We start from the raw sequence: 23029 nt of genomic DNA, 5'->3' as shown, positions 1-23029 counted from the left end.
CCAGCATATAATATGTACTGTTCCACCTTGTGCTCACATCTTGTTGGAAACGATTTTGTGGCGTTCCGAACTGTTCTTGGATAGATTGTAGGCACGCATAGGCAAGCGGTGAATGTTTAAAATGGCCAACAATTTTCCTGCCTATCGCTATCACATCTGCTATACTGCGCTGACTCAACAATCCCTCGTTGTGTGTGCCATACACCGTATGCCTTTCAGATCACTATCTTCCATGGCTTTAGCCATATTTCTTGCGTTGTCACTGACTACCGCATGCACTTTAGATCGGTCGATACGCCAAGTGTCAAACATGTTGGCGAACGCCTCGGATATGGCTACAGCTGTATGGGACTCTTGTGAGTGAAGCACAATCTTTTGTAGCTTGAAATCTGTGTCGATCCACTGCGCAGTTAAACTCAGCATACTGGTGGGGCTCACATCCGAGCTCCAAATATCAGTTATGAAGCTGAGGGCTGCAATATCTGTAGCCAAGAGCTCATGGACGTGAGTTGAAACGACGTTATACATCTCAGGTAAGCACACGTCTGAGAAATGCCGTCAACTAAGCATGGTGTAAAGGGGCTCAATATGGTCTATAAGCCTGCGAAATCCAACATCCTCTACAACAGAGAATGGTTGATCATCCAATGCGATGAATTCCATTATCCTTTTAGTAATACCTTTAGCTTTGGCACTGTCATTGGCAAACTTTTTTGCCTTTTCTAAGAAGTCAGCCACAGATGGAGTGGGTGTCTTAGGACTGGGAGTAGCTACTTTCCTTTTCGCTGCTGCTATTGCCGTAGCCGCCGTGTCTTTCTCGTACTCTGCATGATGTTCAGGGTGTCTTGATTTTAAGTGATAAATTAAACTTGAAGTGCTGTACGTTTTTGCAGATGTACCCCCTCTGGACAATTCAGCAGAACAGTGTCTGCAAACGGCCGTTTTTGCCTCTTTCTCTGACGCTTTAAAGTGCTTCCACACTGCTGACATTTTTGCTGCATAAAGCGCGCCTCTCACTCTACGCGGGTTACTATTTGATCGCGTCATTAAAAATGTCATTGTTCGGCAAAATTTATTCGGCCTTTTTACTTATTACTTAATAATTTCGGTTGCCGAACATTCGGTGCATCCCTACTAGACATCATGCCAAGATCCAAAGAAATACAGGAACAAATGAGAACAAAAGTAATTGAGATCTATCAGTCTGGTAGAGGTTATAAAGCCATTTCTAAAGCTTTGGGACTCCAGCGAACCACAGTGAGAGCCTTTATCCACAAATGGCAAAAACATGGAACAGTGGTGAACCTTCCCAGGAGTGGCCGGCTGACCAAAATTACCCCAAGAGCGCAGAGACAACTCATCCGAGAGGTCACAAAAGACCCCAGGACAACATCTAAAGAACTGCAGGCCTCACTTGCCTCAATTAAGGTCAGTGTTCACGACTCCACCATAAGAAAGAGCCTGGGCAAAAACAGGCCTGCATGGCAGATTTCCAAGACGCAAACCACTGTTAAGCAAAAAGAACATTAGGGCTCTTCTCAATTTTGCTAAGAAACATCTCAGTGATTGCCAAGACTTTTGGGAAAATACCTTGTGGACTGATGAGACAAAAGTTGAACTTTTTGAAAGGCAAATGTCCCGTTACATCTGGCGTAAAAGGAACACAGCATTTCAGAAAAAGAACATCATACCAACAGTAAAATATGGTGGTGGTAGTATGATGGTCTGGGGTTGTTTTGCTGCTTCAGGACCTGGAAGGCTTGCTGTGATAGATGGAACCATGAATTCTACTGTCTACCAAAAAATCCTGAAGGAGAATGTCCGGCCATCTGTTCGTCAACTCAAGCTGAAGCGGTCTTGGGTGCTGCAACAGGACAATGACCCAAAACACACCAGCAAATCCACCTCTGAATGGCTGAAGAAAAGCAAAATGAAGACCTTTGAGGGGCCTAGTCAAAGTCCTGACCTGAATCCAATTGAGATGCTATGGCATGACCTTAAAAAGGCGGTTCATGCTAGAAAACCCTCAAATAAAGCTGAATTACAACAACTCTGCAAAGATGAGTGGGCCAGCATTCCTCCAGAGTGCTGTAAAAGACTCATTGCAAGTTATCGCAAACGCTTGATTGCAGTTATTGCTGCTAAGGGTGGCCCAACCAGTTATTAGGTTCAGGGGCAATTACTTTTCACACAGGGCCATGTAGGTTTGGATTTTTTTTTCTCCCTAAATAATAAAAACCATCATTTAAAAACTGCATTTTGTGTTTACTTGTGTTATATTTGACTAATGGTTAAAGGTGTTTGATGATCAGAAACATTTTGTGTGACAAACATGCAAAAGAATAAGAAATCAGGAAGGGGGCAAATAGTTTTTTACACCACTGTATATACATTTGAAACTTGCATGTTCATCTTGTGTTTGAAATATAGCAGTTAAAAACCTCCCAGAAGGCTTGATGTTTTGTCACATACAGTAGTTTCTGTATTGGATAAAAGATCAAGGCCATGAAATTTCCCTATATTGCTTAAGTTAATGTTTTGCAAATAAATCCAACTTGCTTTATAATGCAATTTGAAACAAAAAAAAAAGATTTTTTTTGACTAATTTAAGACAAGGTCCTTAAAATGTCTTAAAAGGTTGACACATCTGTTACCATAAGAAAATGAACGGAAATTAGGAGCAAACACTGAATTTAGGTTCCTTCTACTCCAAGCTGCTAATAAGGGGTGCTGTATGTCTAACATTGATATGCTATATTACTTTACATTTGGGGCATCACAATGGCATGTTGTTTAGGACTACTACTTCCCTGGTCAATAATCTTGGCACTGCGTTTTTTCCCACATCTGAAATAAGTACATTTCCGGTATATTGGCAGTTCTGAATTGGTTCATTTAGGTAAGTGTTGGTGAGTAATTGAGGATGTCCTGCAATTAACTGCTATTCTATTCAAAAATATGCAGTATTATGTGTTTCTCAAATGAAAATGCAATTTATGTTAATTGACCTTGGTAGATGACTACTCATTTTTATTAAAGAAATATCTTCTAGAGTAGAAAGCACAATTTCAGATCACTTTGTCTTGTTTGGTTTTGGTAAATAGCCAGCTTTGAGTGTTATCCATTACTTATGGAGCATACATTCGAGTTAAATGAGTTATATTATTATACTTTATTACTGCAAGAAATTGATATGAAATGGGTGAAGTTGGTTGACAGAGTTTAGTAAGTTAAATGTATTACCAAACAAAATTACAAAGAAAATATACAAACAGCTCAAAATATTATCAACATATTTCACATTTGCTAGTGATGGTGGTGAAAATACAGTTAATTTCTTTTTTCGTCATCAAAAAATGGGGTCTTGTGAGTAGTTCACAGAATTGTTGTTTACTGTATATACATCAAGAGACTTCTTTTTGCAAGGAGAATTAAAAAGTCGATGCAGATGAGGCAGCTATCGCCGATGTTTATTACTTTAGTAAAAAGTTGCTAATGGGGCTGAACCACTTTTTTCCTTCCAAGACAACTTTGCCAAAAATAAACTCTTAACTTAAGATGACAACTTGTTTAATCATCCCTCGGAGGAACATTATCTAATTAAATTGATTTTTGGAGATATAGGAAACTTGCAAAGTGTTATCACAACTGGTTCATTCATATAGCATTGATGATGCCTGTTGGCTTTTTGAGGTAGTTTTGTTCCTACACTTTATATCTTTATACCCTTGTGATTGTGTGTGTCAGTTTCACACTACCAGGTCCTTCCAGCAGCCATTTGAACCCCTGCTACCACCAATAACATACCCAAGAGATGATCCAGACAGTTAAGGACACACACATAGCAAGGTGCATAAAGAGAAATAGTCAAGTCAAGTTGAGGAGCATGCACTGCGTTGCCGCACCCACTACATGACGAAACAACTCAGGATCCCGATTGGCAATCCCCCCAGGTAGACACGCAGTCCAGTCCCACCCTTCAGAAATGACCCTCTATCTGCCGCAGCTAGGTGTTACGTGGGCAACCCCTTGGCCTAGTCCAGCCATAGCAATGTGTTGCTATATATATATATATATATATATATATATATATATATACATATACACACACACACACACACACAGTGGGTACGGAAAGTATTCAGACCCCCTTCAATTTTTTCAATTTCAATTTAAATTAATTTTTTTCCTCATTAATGTACACACAGCACCCCATATTGACAGACAAAAAATATTATTTTTGAAATTGTTGCAGATTTATTAAAAAAGAAAAACTAAAATATCACATGGTCCTAAGTATTCAGACCCTTTGCTCAGTATTTAGTAGAAGCACCCTTTTGCGCTAATACAGCCACGAGTCTTCTTGGGAAAGATGCAACAAGTTTTTCTCACCTGGATTTGGGGATCCTCTGCCATTCTTCCTTGCAGATCCTCTCCAGTTCTGTCAGGTTGGATGGTAAACGTTGGTGGACAGCCATTTTTAGGTCTCTCCAGAGATGCTCAATTGGGTTCAAGTCAGGGATCTGGCTGGGCCATTCAGGAACAGTCACAGAGTTGTTGTGAAGCCACTCCTTCGTTATTTTAGCTGTGTGCATAGGATCATTTTCTTGTTAGAAGGTAAACCTTCGGCCCAGTCTGAGTTCCTTAGCACTCTGGAGGTTTTTGTCCAGGATATCCCTGTTCTTGGTCGCATTCATCTTTGAAACCAGTCGTCCTGTCCCTGCAGCTGAAAAACACCCCCACAGCATGATGCAGCCACCGCCATGCTTCACTGTGGGGACAGTATTGGACAAGTGATGAGCAGTTCCTAGTTGGGCTATAAAAAGGACCGGCAACCTCCACTCAGGTTCAGAATTGTGAGGAAGAGGACGAGGTTGCCTGAGAGGAGTGGTGGTGCCAGAAGAAGGGTTGTGATTTTTGTTGTGCTTAGTACTTGGGACTGTGTTGTGGCTGGGGGGTTCACGGGGAAGACGTGCCCTCCAGCTGAAGGAAGAAATAAAGTCTTTGTGTTTTTACATGTGCCTCTGTGTAAGTCTGCACCGGGTTGGGCGCTATACAGCATCCATTTCACAATATATACTGTAATAAAGCACAGACCTGAAATTAAACGTGATCAATGCTGGAAAGTCGTGGTGGCGTATGGGAGTTAGACGTCATCATTGGGGGACCAGAGGGAAGAAAGGAACCCGGCAATGCTGTTCTTTGTTTTGTCTGGTCCGGCTTATGGCGGCGGCGTTTTGTCTTGTCTATGGGAAAAGAGAGAGAGAGAGAGGTTAGTACGCTGCCTTCGTCCCCTGGCAGGGCTTGTTGCGGTACATTTCGAGTCCTTGAGCTGCTCCCGAATCGCTCGTGCGTGACAATACACACACACACACACACACACACACATAGCAAGGTGCCTATATTAAATCCAACAAAACAAAGTGTCCAAAACTGCAATGCAAAAGTTCAATCAATAATTAAGTATTCCATATAAACAAGTGATTTTGGAGGTTAAAATCACATAATCCATTAATACAAGGTTAAAACACTGTGCATGAATCTGTCCTTGAAACTCGGGCCCTGGTGCAATCCTTTAAAATTGATGTCTGTTCTTTTAACCCCAAATGGGAACATGCAGCAAAGAAGATGCCCAGCCAACAGACATAGACAATTCAACTCCTGCTGTCCCATGGCTCCCAGCAGGACTCCCTATCCAGACCTCAACTTGCGAAGACTTGGGACCCTGTGGCTATCTGTTGCCCTGACATGGCTCCCTGCCTGAATCTCCCCAACTCCCTGTACCTTCCCGGACTTATGCGGAGAGTCCCACCAGCAAGTTACTCCAGCTCCCTGGTCATTCAGCTGGAGTAGCCTTTTCCAGTCCCTGAGCATTGGCCACATGCTTCTCAAGGGACTTTCCTTCCAGCTGGCTACCTCCCCTCTCTCTCTGACTCGCTCATGCACTGGCTGTCTCTTCCTCCTGTCATCTCTCTCCTTCCTTTAACCTCTTTTTATTTATGTTTCTTTTGTCTTAATTTCGAGCTTGTTTCCATTCCTCCCCATCCATCCCATGCAGGCTCTGTTATCCTCTGCTGCCTAATTGAGCGCAGGTGCGAGGAGCCAGTACCTCCATGGAATCATTGAGGTGCCTAACTGATCCGCCCACCTCCGAACATGTACTGTATGTGGGACAACCAGCCAGTTCCCCAGTTAACTTTGGAGCGAAAGACTGTCTCACATGCCCACATCCAATTGCAGCCTGTACCTTCTCAGGGTGCTATTATTTATTTCAAATTGGTCACTAATTTCCAGGCTGCTAACCCACTATAAAGCAGACAGCATAGCATTAATATGCTATCATAAATTGTATATAGACTATTTATTAAACATTAAAAATTACACAAACTATGGAAAAATGAAAATTATGGAAATTAAAATGCATACTGTCCTCACCTTACATATTAATATTTTTATGAGATTATTCTGTTGTCGCTGTGTATTTAAAATATAGTTAAATTGTCGGCATATCTTTGGCTCCCCACAAGCTGCACCATGGATAAGCTCTGTACTTTTCAGTTCTTCTGTTTTTTTGCAAATAAAAGTAATATTTGATCTAGTTTGCTTTTTAGTGCATTAGCCTTTCTTAAAATGCTGTGTGACCAAGCTCCAAAATTATGGTATGTTTTAAAAACTGGCCTTTTTATGTGCTATATTGGTGCTTATTTATGCCATGTAAAATAGCTTTATGATTGTATTACTTTCCGAAGATGTTTACTTTTTATAATTTGTTTGTATTTTAGGTGCAACCCCTATGATACCTACACATTCAGCAACCCCAAGAGCAATAAGAAATAAGTCATATGAAGGTGTTTCTAATTCTGTGGTCCCAGAGTGTAAAAACCCTTTCAAAATGATGATGGCAGGTCCTAGGCATTATCAACAGGAATTAATTGGAAGTCAGCAGCAAGATCTTCATCCTGGTTATGTAAGACAAAGACTAGGAAGCAATGAGCATGGACAGAAGTCTCCATACCGTGGCAGTCATGGCAGTTTGCCTAGTCCAGCATCATCTGGGTCCCAGATATTTGGTGATGGTTCATTATCCCCTAGGACTGATTCTTTGGGAAGTCCAGAAGTCTTTCCACGTAATAATCCTGGTTTTCATGGAGCTTCTAATTCCAGCCCTGTTCATATAAATAGCAGAACTCCACTCTCCCCCCCTGCAGTTTTGCTGCATAACTCTCCAGCTCAGTCATCTTGTGCCATGGCAGGAAGGACTAATATACCTCTTTCACCTAGCATCACAACAAAAAGCCCTGTAATGAAAAAACCTCTTTGTAGTTTTCCATCCAATATGGACATCCCACGTGCAGTATTTCACCACAAACCCACCCAAGGGCCTCATCCTCCACCTCCTCCTCCACATCCACATCCCCTACCACCTTCCTGTGCTCTTCAGAAGAAAATGATGACTTCAGAAAAGGATCCTTTGGGCATTCTTGACCCTATTCCTAGTAAACCAGTTGGTCAGAATTCCTTGTTAATGAACCCATCTAATTTTCAGTCAAATGTCCACTCTCAGGTACCAATGATGAATGTAAGCATACCCCCTGCTATTGTTCCCTTGCCAAGTAACCTCCCTTTGCCAACTGTTAAGCCAGGGCCTGTGAACCATGGTAGTCATATGCAAAGGGCTCAGCATGTAGCTTCCACATCTATATCACCCTCCCCAGTGACTTCCCCAGTGCACATGATGGGGCCAGTGGTGGGAAGGGCAGAGACATCACCACAAAGGTCGCGTTCATCTTCCACTTCTTCAGACCATGGGAGCTTTATTATGCCAGCCGGGCCTCAGACCAGCTGTGGGAGCATAAAAGTTCCTCCACGGTCACCAAGGTCATCCATGGGATCACCAAGGCCTTCTTTGCCTTCAAGCCCTTCAACAAAACCTGATGGATTAATTCATCAGTATAAAGAAATCCCTAATCAGTTACTTTCTGGAATTAGCAATGTTGTGAACTCTGCAACCAATTCAATGTTTCCACCTGTATCTGCTGGAAATGTCCCACCGAAGAATCAGCCCGGTCTGCTGGGAATGCCCCTTAATCAAATCTTAAATCAGCATAATGCTGCCTCATTTCCAGCAAGCAGTTTACTCTCAGCAGCAGCCAAAGCACAGCTAGCAAATCAAAATAAACTGACCTGCAACAACAGTGGTGGTGGTGGTGGTGGTGGTGGTAGTAATAGCAGTGCTGGACCTGTTGGTAGTGGAAGTAATGCAGAAGGGCATAGCACTTTAAATTCAATGTTTCCCCCTAATAATAACATGTTACTTAACATGAGTGAAGGTCAAAGTGGCAGAGCTGCACTGAGGGATAAACTAATAGCTCAGCAAAAAGATCCTTTACGCAAGCGCAAGCAGGCATCCCCTTCAGTTTTCAATATGCTTAAGCAGTCACAAGTAGGTGTCTCTGGAGTGTGCAAGCCTGTACATGACCACCTGAGGAAACAAGGACAAAGTTCACTTCACCCAAATAACTCTATGTCACAGTTGCTTCAGTCTATGAGCTGTCAAAGTTCAAATATGCCTGGAAATAATGGGACTAATTGTGGAAATTCAAATAGCAGTATGCCTTGTTCTTCCCATCAGCTTCACTTTACATGTAACAGCTTGAATTCTGGACCGCCACAGAAACCACCGGCTCAACACTTCCCTTCAAGACCAGACGGAATGCACTGCCAAAATGCAAATACAAACTTGATTCATAGTGGGGGACATGTTCCACACAATCAGTTCTCTGGTTTGACAAACCAGTTGGAAGTTTCTGGGAACTGTGGAATACTCAGTCAAACAGGAGTATCAGTAGGAAATCCTTTACATCTTCATCCCGTTGCTCATCATCACCACCATAATGATCACCATCAAGCTCAGTCTCTTTCAAGGATGCATGTTTCCTCAGTACCAATGATACCAAACAGTAGTAGCAGCAACTGTGGTCAAGGAAGATCTGAAACTGGTAAGAAAATTTTTTAAATGTTTAAATTAGAAAATAAAATAAAGTTTTCCTTTCTTTTAAACTTGTCTAAGACACTAAAATCCTTAATGAGTCGCACACATCTGCCTGAATGCTTCATCTCACAGTTATAATTATTATATTTTAGTTTGTACACATTATAAATATATATTTAAGTATAAGCACAAACCAATTTTTTACTTTATACCAAAATAATGTGGTGCCTTAATGACAGTTTGCCTTAATGAAGTTTCATTTTAAAGTGTACAGTATGCATTAGTGGGGTGATTTAGATGTTTTTCGTATTGTCTTTGTATTGTATAATATACTCTGTGACAGGGATGGACAAATTGTAAATGAATATGGTAGTCTACTGGGCTAGTCCAGGTAAGCCTTCTGGCAGCCCAGCTTTATATACGGGGGTAATGTTACCTGCAACTTTGTATAGCAATCTTTATTTGTAAAGTTTTATGGTACAAGAGTGTGTAGCACTCTACAATATAAACACAGTCGGTATCTTGGATAAACATAATTGGCATCTTAGGAGAGCATATATTAGCAAATAGATGATTTTTAAAGGATTATGTTATGCTGATGTGTGGTCTTTTTCCAAATTATACACACATTTTCTGAAAAGTTAACTGAAATACTACATTAGTATTCTCTTGTATTAAGAGGGTCCTAATGTTAGTAAAGGCAGTGATTAGGCACATGTTCACGATCTGCAGTTTTTGAGCTAATAGTAATAAGCGCATTCACAAACTTCAGATATCCATTAGCAGCCCAGAGTACATATTGGTTAATGGTGAGCATCTTAATTTTTATAAGACTGCTCTCTGTGACTGCAAAAAGCAAGATCTGTTTGTTTGTTACGGTATATAGCCCTCTGAGGCTAAACACGTTTTTTTTTATCACCGAAACGTTGTTGGTTCATTCAAGTCATCATGTGATCAACAAGCTGCTGAAAATTTGATGTCATTTTCTCAGCAGAAGTTGTACATTTCATGAAATGACTCAGTACTGCATCTGCATTTGTGAGATTCTGCGGACTGACTAGTATAGTAAACATTGATCTAATGTTACTGTGCTTTCTCACCATTTCAGCCCTAAAATTGCTTTTTCCTGAAAACAAAGGACCACTTATGTGGTTTTTGGAAGTTCTCTGCATATAGCACATTACATTTTCTGACTTGGTTGTGAAGCTGTCCTCTCCATACAGTCATTGCTACTTTGCAAAATATCATCCATATTTAATCTGCTAAAAATGTTCTTCCAGTAATTGAAAAGTTATTTTCTATTTATATTTGTCATAATGCTCCTTGTAATTAAGATAACTTTCACTTCTAACTGGAGTTTAGACAGCAGTGCTACAATTCGTGTTTACCTTTTTTTTTTATTTCAGTCCATAATTCACAGTAAATAACAATCATATTCAATTCTGCTTTGGTTTTCTTGCCTTACTTTCTGTTGTTTGATTTATAGACATACTGCACAAATTTGCTAAATTATTAACTAGTGTGCAAATCCATTAAGCAAAAGTGGCGAATGTAGGTTGATTATATTATTGTTGTGAGCAGGTGAGATGCATATCTTCCTTGCACTTTGATGACCTGTTGTATTATATTCAGCCCTTCTTCATTCATCATTCTGGCACCCAAGAAATTCACCATTAGGATACAGAGTCCCACATCACCACATAGTTAGAAAATGTCTGTGCGCAATGTGTGGTGAAAACTCAGTGAATATCATTGAAGCTTTCTTTTCTCTTGTGCTACCCTTGCAACCAGCTTTGATGTGTCAAATATAGACCAGGCTTTAGACAACAGTTACATCACTCTGGCGCGCTATAAGAAGCTGTTTTTGAAAGCGACACTTAAGTTGAAATAAAGAATTGGGTCTTTTTTTCCTTGAAATTGTGTTTGATTAGGAAATATTTCATGGACCAAATATCCAAAACATTTTGGAGTCCACCAGGCTTTGCAAGTCTTTAGTTTTGTTGTTCAGATTTAAAAACTGGTAGTCCCAAGCATCCAGACTACCGTTTTGTCTGTTAATTAGTAAATAAATAATTAAATTAATAAATAATTAATTTCAAAGAACATAAAGGTTTTACTCAACAAGCATGTTAATTGACCATTAAATGTAATATATCCAGTTTATAACCTAGGTTTTCTGTGCAATTGTACATGCAATTTCTACATATAAAACATGCTACAATTTATTGTTTCTAAATTAAATTCAAGATGTGAAAATTGTTGGCAGTTGCAGCATTTACTATTTTATATGGTAGTTAACAAATGTCTCAAAAATTCCAAACAATTTTTAGTAACTCAATTGCTATTCAATATGTAATAAAATCTACAAATATAGTAGTGATTATGTTCGTAACATTAATAAAAAGTAGTTTTAACAGAGAGAAGTTTGTATAGAAATAAATAAATGGTAGACCCCCTGTTACAATTTGTTCCAAATACTTAGATTATGACAGGATAATACTGCCATATTTTTGTTTTTCAGAAATTGACTTAAAATTCTGTTTAGCAATGCAGTACTTTTCCCTTTTTATTTGCCTAAAATGAATGAGAAATTTTCATTCCATTATACAAAAATTTGTGATGTACGGAAGCGTATTAGGGCCATGGTGAAAAAAAAAAATACGGACACAGCGAAGAAAAAAAAAGTCTAAATGTCGAGATTAAAGTCGACATGCTGACTTTATTCTCGACATTTCCACTTTATTCTCGCCATTTATGTCGAGATTAAAGTCGACATTTACACTTTATTCTATTGTTTATTTTGTCAGTAGAATGTCGCAAACTAAACTTCATCTTTAAATGAATGTTCAATTTACTAGATTTTCTCAAACCCCTTCATTAATTAATGTAGCACATTAAATGCTTTATATTAAGTGTTCCCGACCCAGTTTTAATCTCTATGCGCTTCTTCAACTGACTTCCTCTTGCACTGAGAGGCAGACAGTGATCGCCGCACATTGACTTCATGATGTTCCTGCTCTAAGAACATTCAGAATACTAAGAGAAATACTTGATATCTTCTTCACGATGAAATGCAATAAAGCATGTATTAAACATGGGTGGCGGGGGGCACGGTGGCGTGGCTATAGAGCTGCTTCCTTGCATTAAGGGGTTCCCAGGTGTTTGTTCTGTGTAGTGAACTTTATGGCAAGTGTGACGAGGCTCCAAAAAAATGGATATATAAATGGGTATCGCACAGGTTTAACTGGAATATCGTATAAATGTTGGGTTCGTGATGTGGTGGTCGGAGACACGAACGCAGAATTCAATGGATGTTCTTCTGAGCGGACTTTATTACATGCGCGCTGTCTCTATCTAGCGTACTAAACTTCCAGTTCCAATCCTTGTTTTTTCTTTCTGCACATAACCAATCACCACACGTGAAATTAAAACAAGTTATAAACCTAGACCCCAGAGTTTTCAAAACTTAAAATGTACAGAACTTAAAATGTATTAAAGCATATGGGGGCACGGTGGCGTAGGTAGTTGCACTGCTGCTTCGCAGCAGCAAGGGGGTCCCGGGTGTTCCCTGCCTTGAGTTTGCATATTTTTCTGGTGAGTCTACTCGGCGTGTTTCAGTTTCCTTTCAAAGACATGTAGGATGTGGTGTTTTGTATGTATTATTGACCCTGCTACTTTATATGTTGCACGTATTCACCCTGCGATGTGTTGGCGTCTCATTCAGGATTTACTCCTGCCTCGCACAGGATGCTTGCTGGGATGGGCGCAACCCTGAATGGATGGCATAATTAAGCATGTATAATGAAGATTTTTTTTAAATTTCTGAAAACTCCATCCCAGCAAGCACCCGTGCCCCCACATGCTTTAATAATTTAAAGTTCTAAAAACTCCAAGGTCTAAGTTTATAACTTGTTTTAATTTCACAAAGACGTTTATCTTGTGGTGATTGGTTATGTGCAGAAAGAAAAAGCAAGGATAGAAACTGGAGGTTTAGTACGTCAGATAGAGACAGCACTCATGCAATAAAGAAAGCCCGCTCAGAAGAACATCCATTTAATCCTGTGTTCGTGTCTCAGACCCACCAAGCCCAATATTTACACAATATTTAAGTTAAACCTGTGCGATACCCATTCATATATCCAGTTTTTGGGACTTTGCACTACACTGAACATACAACTGGGGACCCCTTAATGCAAGGGAGCAGCTCTATAGCCACGCCACCGTGCCCCCCGCCACCCATGTTGAATACATGCTTTAGTGCATTTCATCGTGAAGAAGATATCAAGTATTTCTCTTAGTATTCTGAATGTTCTTAGAGCAGGAACATCATGAAGTCAATGTGCGGTGATCGCTGTCTGCGCCTCTCAGTGGAAGAGGAAGTCAGTTGAAGAAGCGCATAGAGATTAAAAACTGGGTCGGGAAACACTTAATATAAAGCATTTAATGTGCTACATTAATTAATGAAGGGGTTTGAGAAAATCTAGGAAATTGAACATTCATTTTAAGTTGTTTAGTTTGCGACATTCTACTGACAAAATAAACAATAGAATAAAGTGGAAATGTCGACTTTAATCTCGACATAAATGGCGAGAATAAAGTGGAAATGTCGAGAATAAAGTCAACATGTCGACTTTAATCTCGATGTAAATGGCGAGAATAAAGTCAACATGTCAACTTTAATCTCGACATTTAGTCTTTTTTTTCTGCTGTGTCCGTATTTTTTTTTTCACCATGGCCCTAATACGCTTCCGTAGTGATGAATAGTATTGGATCAGTACCAAAATTTTGAATTTGGTATAAATGCAAGCTCACAGTTTCAAACCACATAACTAATAACTCACCCCATCCACTCTATCTCAGAGCTGCCTTGTACCCTGAGCCGACATGCATATGCCACACAATCATGTGCCTCTTTTGTGCGCAGCAGCCTATACATCGATAAGATGAGCCGCCTCTATCCAGCAAGTTTACATTTATATGTGTTCGAAGGGAAGGAAGGAAGGGTTGAGTGATCTGAATTGGATCCCCTGTGGAGTTCCAATCCTGCTTATAAATGGCAGAGAACGATACAGTATGCTTGAAAACTACCATTTGCTTTGTTTTCTTCCCCTGAGCCTTCATGCACATGTACCTCTCTGCTCCATTGAATCCATTGTTTACACTGGTGCTGTGTTGTGGGGACTTTGATCAACACGTTTATACTGTTCTAATCAGTAGGTGATAGATTTCATAGTTTTTTTTTGACATCTACCAGTGTCACAATAGAGAAAGTGGGACTTTGGTGATGGATGAAGAGTTCTGCCTGCCATTACTGGCTTTAAGAGATATAAAAAGGAGAAGGTGGCATAGTAGATAATTTGTGAATTAATAGTTAATGGAGGACAAATGTAATTTTCTTGTGAGTAGGTGACCTACATGATGAAGATATGCACCACAGATATGTCTTCCTCGTGCTTTGATGACCTGTTGCGACTTCTTTATCCCTTCATTTATCTTTATGGCACCCACGTAACCAGCCTCTCCTTGAAATTCACGGCTTTGGATACATGGCTGCACCTCCGCATAACCTCATAGTCTGAAAAATATTCCATACATATAATGAAAAGCCAGTACACGGGGGTGTGCCTTTGTGTCTTACATCAGGTCACTGATCGCGTCCATGTCTTACAATCATATAGCAAAACAGGATGCACCAGAACTTTAAAGACTTGGTTCTTCGTCACACACCCCTTTCCAGCAACTTCATGACCCTTCATGCATTCCCATTCTGTCTACTGACTTTATAGGAAGAGTCACTAGAGACATGAATGTCACTGCCAAAGTAAGTAAACCTCTTGATAAGGTCGACACTCTCTGCGCAGACAAACACACTGTTAATGGCTATGCCCAACAGGTCATTAAAGGCCTGGATCTTTGTTTTTGGCACTCACAAGCCCAGACACTCAGACTCTCACTCAGTCTCTCAAGAGCCCCTTTCTGAGCCTCCATTGACTCTACAAAGATCACTGCATCGTCGGCAAAATCAAGATCAGTGAATCTCTCTTCACCAACAGATGCCCCACAGCCGATGGACCCCACGGCCCTGCCCAACACCCAATCCATGCAAGTATTGAACAGAAACAGAGCATGAACACACCACTGGCGAACCCCAGAATCAACTGGGAAAAATGCAGAAGTTCTGCCTCCACTCTGCACAGCACTCACAGTACCAGTGTACAGGCTGGTCATGATATCCAGAAGCTTTGAGTTATATATGAGTTGTGTTTACCTTACTTTAGAGGGATGCTTCTCTTCAGACCTACAGTATAAAGGAGACTTTAAGTGTACAGCTTTGAAGAAACGAGCACTAATTTAGATTAATGTTCTGAAGTTGTCAATAGCATACAAACCCTGGGTCAAATCCACAACTAACTTTACCGGTGTTTGTCACATTTTAAACCTTTGGTTTTGGTCTAGTATCAGTCATAAAAAAAACACATAAATGTTTGTTTTTCACACCACCTTTGACATATGGAATTAATAAATTTTGTTTAAAATCTGAGCAGTTTGACTTTACTGAGCAAGTTCAGTATTTGAAGTAGAAAGTTTCTAATATGAGGGAACTATTTTATTCATCAAAGGGACATAAAGAAAAATTCTATTTTATTAGAAGACTGCAAAATAGTTTGAGCTCCATTTTTTTTTAAATCTTATTTTAATAAGGTTGATAAAATTACAGAGAGTCTCAAAGCTTTGTCTACAGTAATCTATATACCTAAAAACAAATGCTGCAAAATCTTAAATAACATCAGACCAGTGGTGTGATAATTAAATTGTTTAAAAAGGTAAAAAAGAACATTCAAAAACAAGATTTATTTCTATTGCACATTGTCATACAAACAATGTAGCTCAAAGTGATTTACAATGAGACAAAAAGAAAATTATTTGAAATTAAAATCAAATAAGATTAGGTAATAATATCCTCTTTAATAAAACCCTTATGTGCGTCCAGTGTCCGTGTGTGTGTGTGTCTTCTGGTTAAGTGCGCATGCGTGGGGCTACACAGCACATGTTCAGTCTCTTCCTGTGTATTCCCTGTGTGTGCAGAGACAGATGCACACACAGGCGCGCGCAAGTCACGCACGCACACACACACACACACACATGCACACACAGACAGACGTGCGGTGTCCGTGTGTGTGTCTTCTGGAGAAGTGCGCATGCACGGGGCCACACAGCACATGTTCAGTCTCTTCTTGTGCATTCCCTGTGCAGAGTGAGAGAGACACACACACACACACACACACACACACGTCACACAAACACGCACACAGGCGAGAGACAGACAGACACACACAAGCACACACACACAGGCGCACGCTCGAGAGACACACACACACACACGCAGGCCCGCGAGAGACACACACACACGCGTGCATTGTTACAATGTTACTTTTCTTGGTTGTTTATTAAATTACAGATTTTTCAAATGTTCTTTTTTTTCCCCTGTGCTTAAAACTCATTAAAAAAGGTGTTTTTAGCGAGCGGGTCGTAAGGCTATAGCGCAAACTGTTGCAGTGTTAGTTTTCTCTGTTGTTCAAGGTTTTCTTAGTGTTATTCAATGTTTTTACATTTAGTTTACTATTACGCTGTGCTTTCTATGGTATAGTTAAGTATATTTGTGCTTAAAAACTTCAAAAAAAAATCTATATTTACATACAGTTCATAGGTTTTGGAATGGATTAATTGTATTTACATACAATCCTATGGGGGAAATTACTTTGGTTCACAAACAAATCGGGTTACAACCAGAGTTTTGGAACGAATTATGGTCGTGAACCGAGGTTCCACTGTATTACTGTCAGACAAAATTGCAGGCATTTTATGGAATATCAAAACAGTATTACTGAGAGAGGAAATTAAAGGCACACAATACAGTGACACATATTACAGCCACATACAAGGTCCCTTGCCATTTAATATAGACTGTTCATACAAATGTTTTTGCACTACTGTTCTAGCGCCCGTTATTTTAACGGGCTTAATGTCTAGTTAAGGAATAATAAACAAAGAAAAAGTTAAGGTCAGATGGCTGGGAGGACAGGAAAAAAACAAACTCCAGTTAGCCTTAAGAAAAAAATCTGCAGGGGTTTCAAGGTAAAAAAAAAAAAATTGCCTAGCCCCCACTGGGCATTCTACCTAATATAAATGTTCTTAAATCGGTCCTCTTGGTTTTCAGGTTTTACATGATACTCTTTGATAATGTTGGTCTTGTAGACAGCTGGGACATCCACCTTCAGTCCATCAAAGCAGGAGGCTACATGGTACCTTGATCAAATGGTGGTGGTGCAGATTGCCACAACAGAAGAACTGGAAGAGACAGCAGAGAATAATAGAGATTAGTACAGATAGCAGATAACCTGAAGAATATGATAAATATTTGCCTATAAAGTCTATCAGGAATACAACAAAAATGTAGGTCTGAAAAAGCCATATTAAAATAATGGGTTTCTAGCAGTTTTTTTTTTTTAAATAATCTACAGTACTAGTCTGACAAAGTTCTAAAGATAAAGTGTTTCAGATTTTGGGTGCATAATAATAATAATGTGGTCAGCCCATCTTTATTTTGATTTCTTTGTATTGACAATGGGTTCTGCCAGTAGAGACTTCTTCATACAGGTTGTCGCTGCTCAGGGCTTGTGCCTACTGCCTTCTGATGGTGTAATCCCTCCACTGGCATTCCAGTGCAAAATGAATAGCGCGGTGCCTCTCATATTGCACCTTACTTAGGTCTTACTTTCATAGAATATCTTAAGAGAGGCCCTCAGCTTTGAAGATAATTTTAAGTAGTATGGGGTTCTTTATATTCTTTAGGACATTCCTGATGTTGGTGAAGGATACAAAAGTCTTCCATACACATCTGCTGATCCTTCCATCAAGGCAACTGAGCATTTCTTTATGTACCCAATGTTTTTTTTATCTGATAGTTCCTCATCATTTGTATCTTGGAGCAGTTGACACACAGTCCACAAAGGGAATTGCCAGAGCTCCATTAAGGGTAATTTATATACTGCTCAAAAAAATTAAAGGAACACTTTTTAATCAGAGTATAGCATCAAGTTGATGAAACTTCTGGGATATTGATCTGATCAGTTAATTTGCCACGGGGGTTGTTAATTAGTTTCAGCTGCTTTGGTGTTAATGAAAGTAACAACAGGTGCACTAGAGGGGCAACAATACGACGACCCCCAAAACAGGAATAGTTTAATAGGTGGAAGCCCCTGACATTTTTTCCTCCTCATCTTTTCTGACTTTTTTTTTTTAAACTAGTTTTGCATTTGGCTATGGTCATGTCACCACTGGTAGCATAAGACGATACCTGGACCCTACAGAGGAGCACAGGTAGTCCAACTTCTCCAGGATGGCACATCAATACGTGCCATTGCCAGGTGGTTTGCTGTGTCTCCCAGCACAGTCTCAAGGGCATGGAGAATATTCCAGGAGAGAGGCAATTACTCTAGAAGAGCTGGACAGGGCCGTCATAGGTCCTTAACCCATCAGCAGGACCGGTATCTGCTCTTTTAAGCACTGTCAGAGCCCTACAGAGTGACCTCCAGCAGGCCACTGGTGTGAATATCTCTGACCAAACAATCAGAAACAGAGTTCATGTGGATGGCATGAGGGATTGACGTCCTCTAGTATGCCCTGTGCCCACTGCCCAGCACCATGGAACTCAATTGGCATTTGCCATAGAATACCAAAATTAGTAGAGGTCCATCACTGGCACCCTGTGCTTTTCACAGATTAGAGCAGGTTCATCCTGAGCACATGTGACAGACGTGAAAGGGTCTGGAGAAGACGTGGAAAACGTTATGCTGCCTGTAGCATCATTCAGCATGACCGGTTTAGTGATGGGTCATTGATGGTTTGGGAAGGCATAATCATGGAGGGATGCACAGACCTCTTCAGGCTAGACAGCGGCACCTTGACTGCCATTAGGTATCTGGATGAAATCCTTGAACCCATTGTCAGACCCTATGCTGGTGCAGTTGGTCCTGGGCTCCTCTTGGTGCACATCAATGCCCGGCCTCATGTGGCGAGAGTATGCAGACAGTTCCTGGAGGATGAAGGAATTGATACCATTGACTGGCTCTCACGCTCGTCTCACCTAAATCCAATAGAATACCTCTGGGGCATTTTGTTTCAGTTCATCCGACACTGCCAGGATGCACCTCAGACTGTCCAGGAGCTCAGTTATGCCCTGGTCCAGATCTGGGAGGCAGTCCCCCAGGACACCATCCATTGTCTCATTAGGAGCATGCCCCGACATTGTCAGGCATGCATACAAACTACTGAGTTTGATTTTGAGTTGCTGCGATGAAATTACGCTGACCCGTAATTTTTTTTACTTTGATTTTCGAGGTGTCTTTAAATTTAGCCCTCTATAGGTTGATAATTTTCATTTCCATCAAACGATATACAGTGGTGTGAAAAACTATTTGCCCCCTTCCTGATTTCTTATTCTTTTGCATGTTTGTCACACAAAATGTTTCTGATCATCAAACACATTTAACCATTAGTCAAATATAACACAAGTAAACACAAAATGCAGTTTTTAAATGATGGTTTTATTATTTAGGGAGAAAAAATCCAAGCCTACATGGCCCTGTGTGAAAAAGTAATTGCCCCCTGAACCTAATAACTGGTTGGGCCACCCTTAGCAGCAATAACTGCAATCAAGCGTTTGAGATAACTTGCAATGAGTCTTTTACAGCACTCTGGAGGAATTTTGGCCCACTCATCTTTGCAGAATTGTTGTAATTCAGCTTTATTTGAGGGTTTTCTAGCATGAACCGCCTTAGCGGTCATGCCATAGCATCTCAATTGGATTCAGGTCAGGACTTTGACTAGGCCACTCCAAAGTCTTCATTTTGTTTTTCTTCAGCCATTCAGAGGTGGATTTGCTGGTGTGTTTTGGGTCATTGTCCTGTTGCAGCACCCAAGATCGCTTCAGCTTGAGTTGACGAACAGATGGCCGGACATTCTCCTTCAGGATTTTTTGGTAGACAGTAGAATTCATGGTTCCATCTATCACAGCAAGCCTTCCAGGTCCTGAAGCAGCAAAACAACCCCAGACCATCACACTACCACCACCATATTTTACTGTTGGTATGATGTTCTTTTCTGAAATGCTGTGTTCCTTTTACGCCAGATGTAACGGACATTTGCCTTCCAAAAGTTCAACTTTTGTCTAATCAGTCCACAAGGTATTTTCCCAAAAGTCTTGGCAATCATTGAGAGGTTTCTTAGCAAAATTGAGACGAGCCCTAATGTTCTTTTGCTTAACAGTGGTTTGTGTCTTGGAAATCTGCCATGCAGGCCATTTTTGCCCAGTCTCTTTCTTATGGTGGAGTCATGAACACTGACCTTAATTGAGGCAAGTGAGGCCTGCAGTTCTTTAGACGTTGTCCTGGGGTCTTTGTGACCTCTCGGATGAGTTGTCTCTGCGCTCTTGGGGTAATTTTGGTCGGCCGGCCACTCCTGGGAAGGTTCGCCACTGTTCCATGTTTTTGCCATTTGTGGATAATGGCTCTCACTGTGGTTCGCTGGAGTCCCAAAGCTTTAGAAATGGTTTTATAACCTTTACCAGACTGATAGATCTCAATTACTTCTGTTCTCATTTGTTCCTGAATTTCTTTGGATCTTGGCATGATGTCTAGCTTTTGAGGTGCTTTTGGTCTACTTCTCTGTGTCAGGCAGCTCCTATTTAAGTGATTTCTTGATTGAAACAGGTGTGGCAGTAATCAGACCTGGGGGTGGCTACGGAAATTGAACTCAGGTGTGATACACCACAGTTAGGTTTTTTTTTAACAAGGGGGCAATTACTTTTTCACACAGGGCCATGTAGGTTTGGATTTTTTTTCTCCCTAAACAATAAAAACCATCATTTAAAAACTGCATTTTGTGTTAACTTGTGTTATATTTGACTAATGGTTAAATGTGTTTGATGATCAGAAACGTTTTGTGTGACAAACATGCAAAAGAATCAGAAATCAGGAAGGGGGCAAATAGTTTTTCACACCACTGTAGCATCCTTTCATTCCTAACTAATTACCCAGTCCATAGCAGTATAGCTATCCAGCATGATTTTTTTTCCCATTGAGATCTGATTTGTTTTCAAAGTGTTCCTTTAATTTTTTTGAGTAGTTTATATCCAAGTGATAAGGACATTGTTGTAGGCAAAGTGTAGATGGTTCAGCTTCTGCGTTTCAGTTTGTGAAGACGAGAATGTTAAAGTCGCGTGTTCAGTACTTGGGCAAGAACGTGCACTGAAGTGAGGAAACAAAAGCCTTTATGAATGGCGATAAGGAAGTTAATGTGGCACCTATTGTCCAGTTTGTTGAATGTATCTGTTTGCATGTGGATGCTTGCTTTCCAGAAAATGAATGATAGACTGGAGGTTATTCAAAAGCACTGTTATTTCCAAAACAGCTGACTTTGATATTGGAGAAATAGAAGTCACAAAGCTAGTTGAAAGGTACGGTCAATTCCTACCTGAATGAGCTGTCAAAGACAATGATAATGCAGTATCGCAATTTTCAGTTTGTCGTGTCTGAAAAAGTTAAAACCAGACTGCTTCGGACATTTGCCAATATAGTTCAATATGTACTCAAAGAAGAAGAATTTGTGATGCTGGCTTGCCTAGCAGGCAGTGTTTCAAGCGTCGACTGGCGATTGTGAACGCAGTTTCAGTCTCATAAATGCTATCAAGACAAAATCTCGTAATCGCCTTGAGTCAGAACATTTGGACGTGCTGACGCGCATAAAGTCATATCAAAACTCTGGACGAGCAGTCAATTTGAATCATGTTTATCAGCGTTGACGTGCGCTCAAGGACAGGCATCAAAAGCTGTAATGGTATAAGTTGTAAGTTGTTAACTGTTCATGTTTGAAATTTTGGTGTCAGTTAATCTAGTCTCATATAGCAGTGTGTGTGTGAAAAGCGTTACATTTTCAGTGTTTTTCTCGCTGTTACAAATTACAATTTAAAGATGACATAAATGGAAAGCACAACACCACGTATAAATAAAAATAATTAATAATTTCTTAACTCGCACAGCTCCATTGTGTTACTGCTCAGACAGGTAGGTGTTCCGTGCACACGGGGAAAAAATTAAAGGGAACGTTGGTTGTTTAATTGTAAACTGACCTTAAAATATACACACAATAGATTTACTGCAAGGTACCAGTTGCCAAATCTGTGTTGTATAAAAAAATAAAATGATCAAGAATAAATTTAATTCTGGTTTCATAGCATTCTCAAAATTTTTATTTGTTTGTTTCAAGTCTTGGGAGAAAATGAATGATGGTTTTTAGGGTTGTGTGAGGTTGGGATGAATACTTTATATTCGTGTGAATAACTATCTAACTATCTTGTATAATTGTATGTAAGTAAAATTAATCCGTTTTCAGACCATACGAACCTTTTGTAAATATATATATATATATATATATATATATATTAAGTTTTTAAGCACAAATAAAACCATAGAATGCACAGCGTAATAGTAAACTAAATGTAAAAACATTGAATAACACTGACAAAACCATGAACAACAGAGAAAACTAACACTGCAATAGTTCGCGCTATAGCGCTACCAACCGCTGGCTAAAAGCACAGGGAAAAAAATTAACATTTGAAAAAATCTGCAATTTAATAAACCACCAAGAAAAATAGCATTGCAACAATGCACGCTACGAACCGACCGCTGGAAACAAAAGTGAAAACAAAATCAAGCCCAGTGCATTCTTTAACTGCCTTCCTACCTTAATGCGTCCTGCTCTCTCTCGCGCTGCCTGTGTGTCTGCGTCTCTTTTGCGCTGCCTCTGTGTTGTGTGTATGTGTGTATGTGTTGCGCTCTCTCACGCGCTGCCTGTGTGTGTGTCGCGCTGTCTCTCGCCCTGTGTGTACATGCGTCTCTCCTGTGCTGCCTGTGTGTGTGCGCGTCTCTCTCGCGCGGCCTATGTGTGTGCGTCTGTCTCTCTCGCGCTGTGTGT

The 23029-nt window shown here is 40.2% G+C and overlaps 1 protein-coding gene across 5 annotated transcripts in view; it reads left to right on the top strand.

Moving 5' to 3' along the window:
• LOC120531702 (methyl-CpG-binding domain protein 5-like) overlaps positions 1-23029 on the top strand; it is a 229368-nt gene that overhangs the window by 146723 nt on the left and 59616 nt on the right. For all 5 annotated transcript variants that reach the window (XM_039757354.1, XM_039757353.1, XM_039757352.1 and 2 more), the window contains one exon: positions 6783-8999. In XM_039757354.1, the coding sequence (XP_039613288.1) occupies positions 6783-8999 (2217 nt within the window). The remainder of the gene's footprint in view (positions 1-6782; positions 9000-23029) is intronic.

Source organism: Polypterus senegalus, chromosome 6 (genome assembly GCF_016835505.1).
Source record: "Polypterus senegalus isolate Bchr_013 chromosome 6, ASM1683550v1, whole genome shotgun sequence".
NCBI lineage: Eukaryota > Metazoa > Chordata > Cladistia > Polypteriformes > Polypteridae > Polypterus > Polypterus senegalus.
Note: the sequence above shows the minus strand (reverse complement) of the source record. Positions and strands in the feature narration are given on the sequence as shown.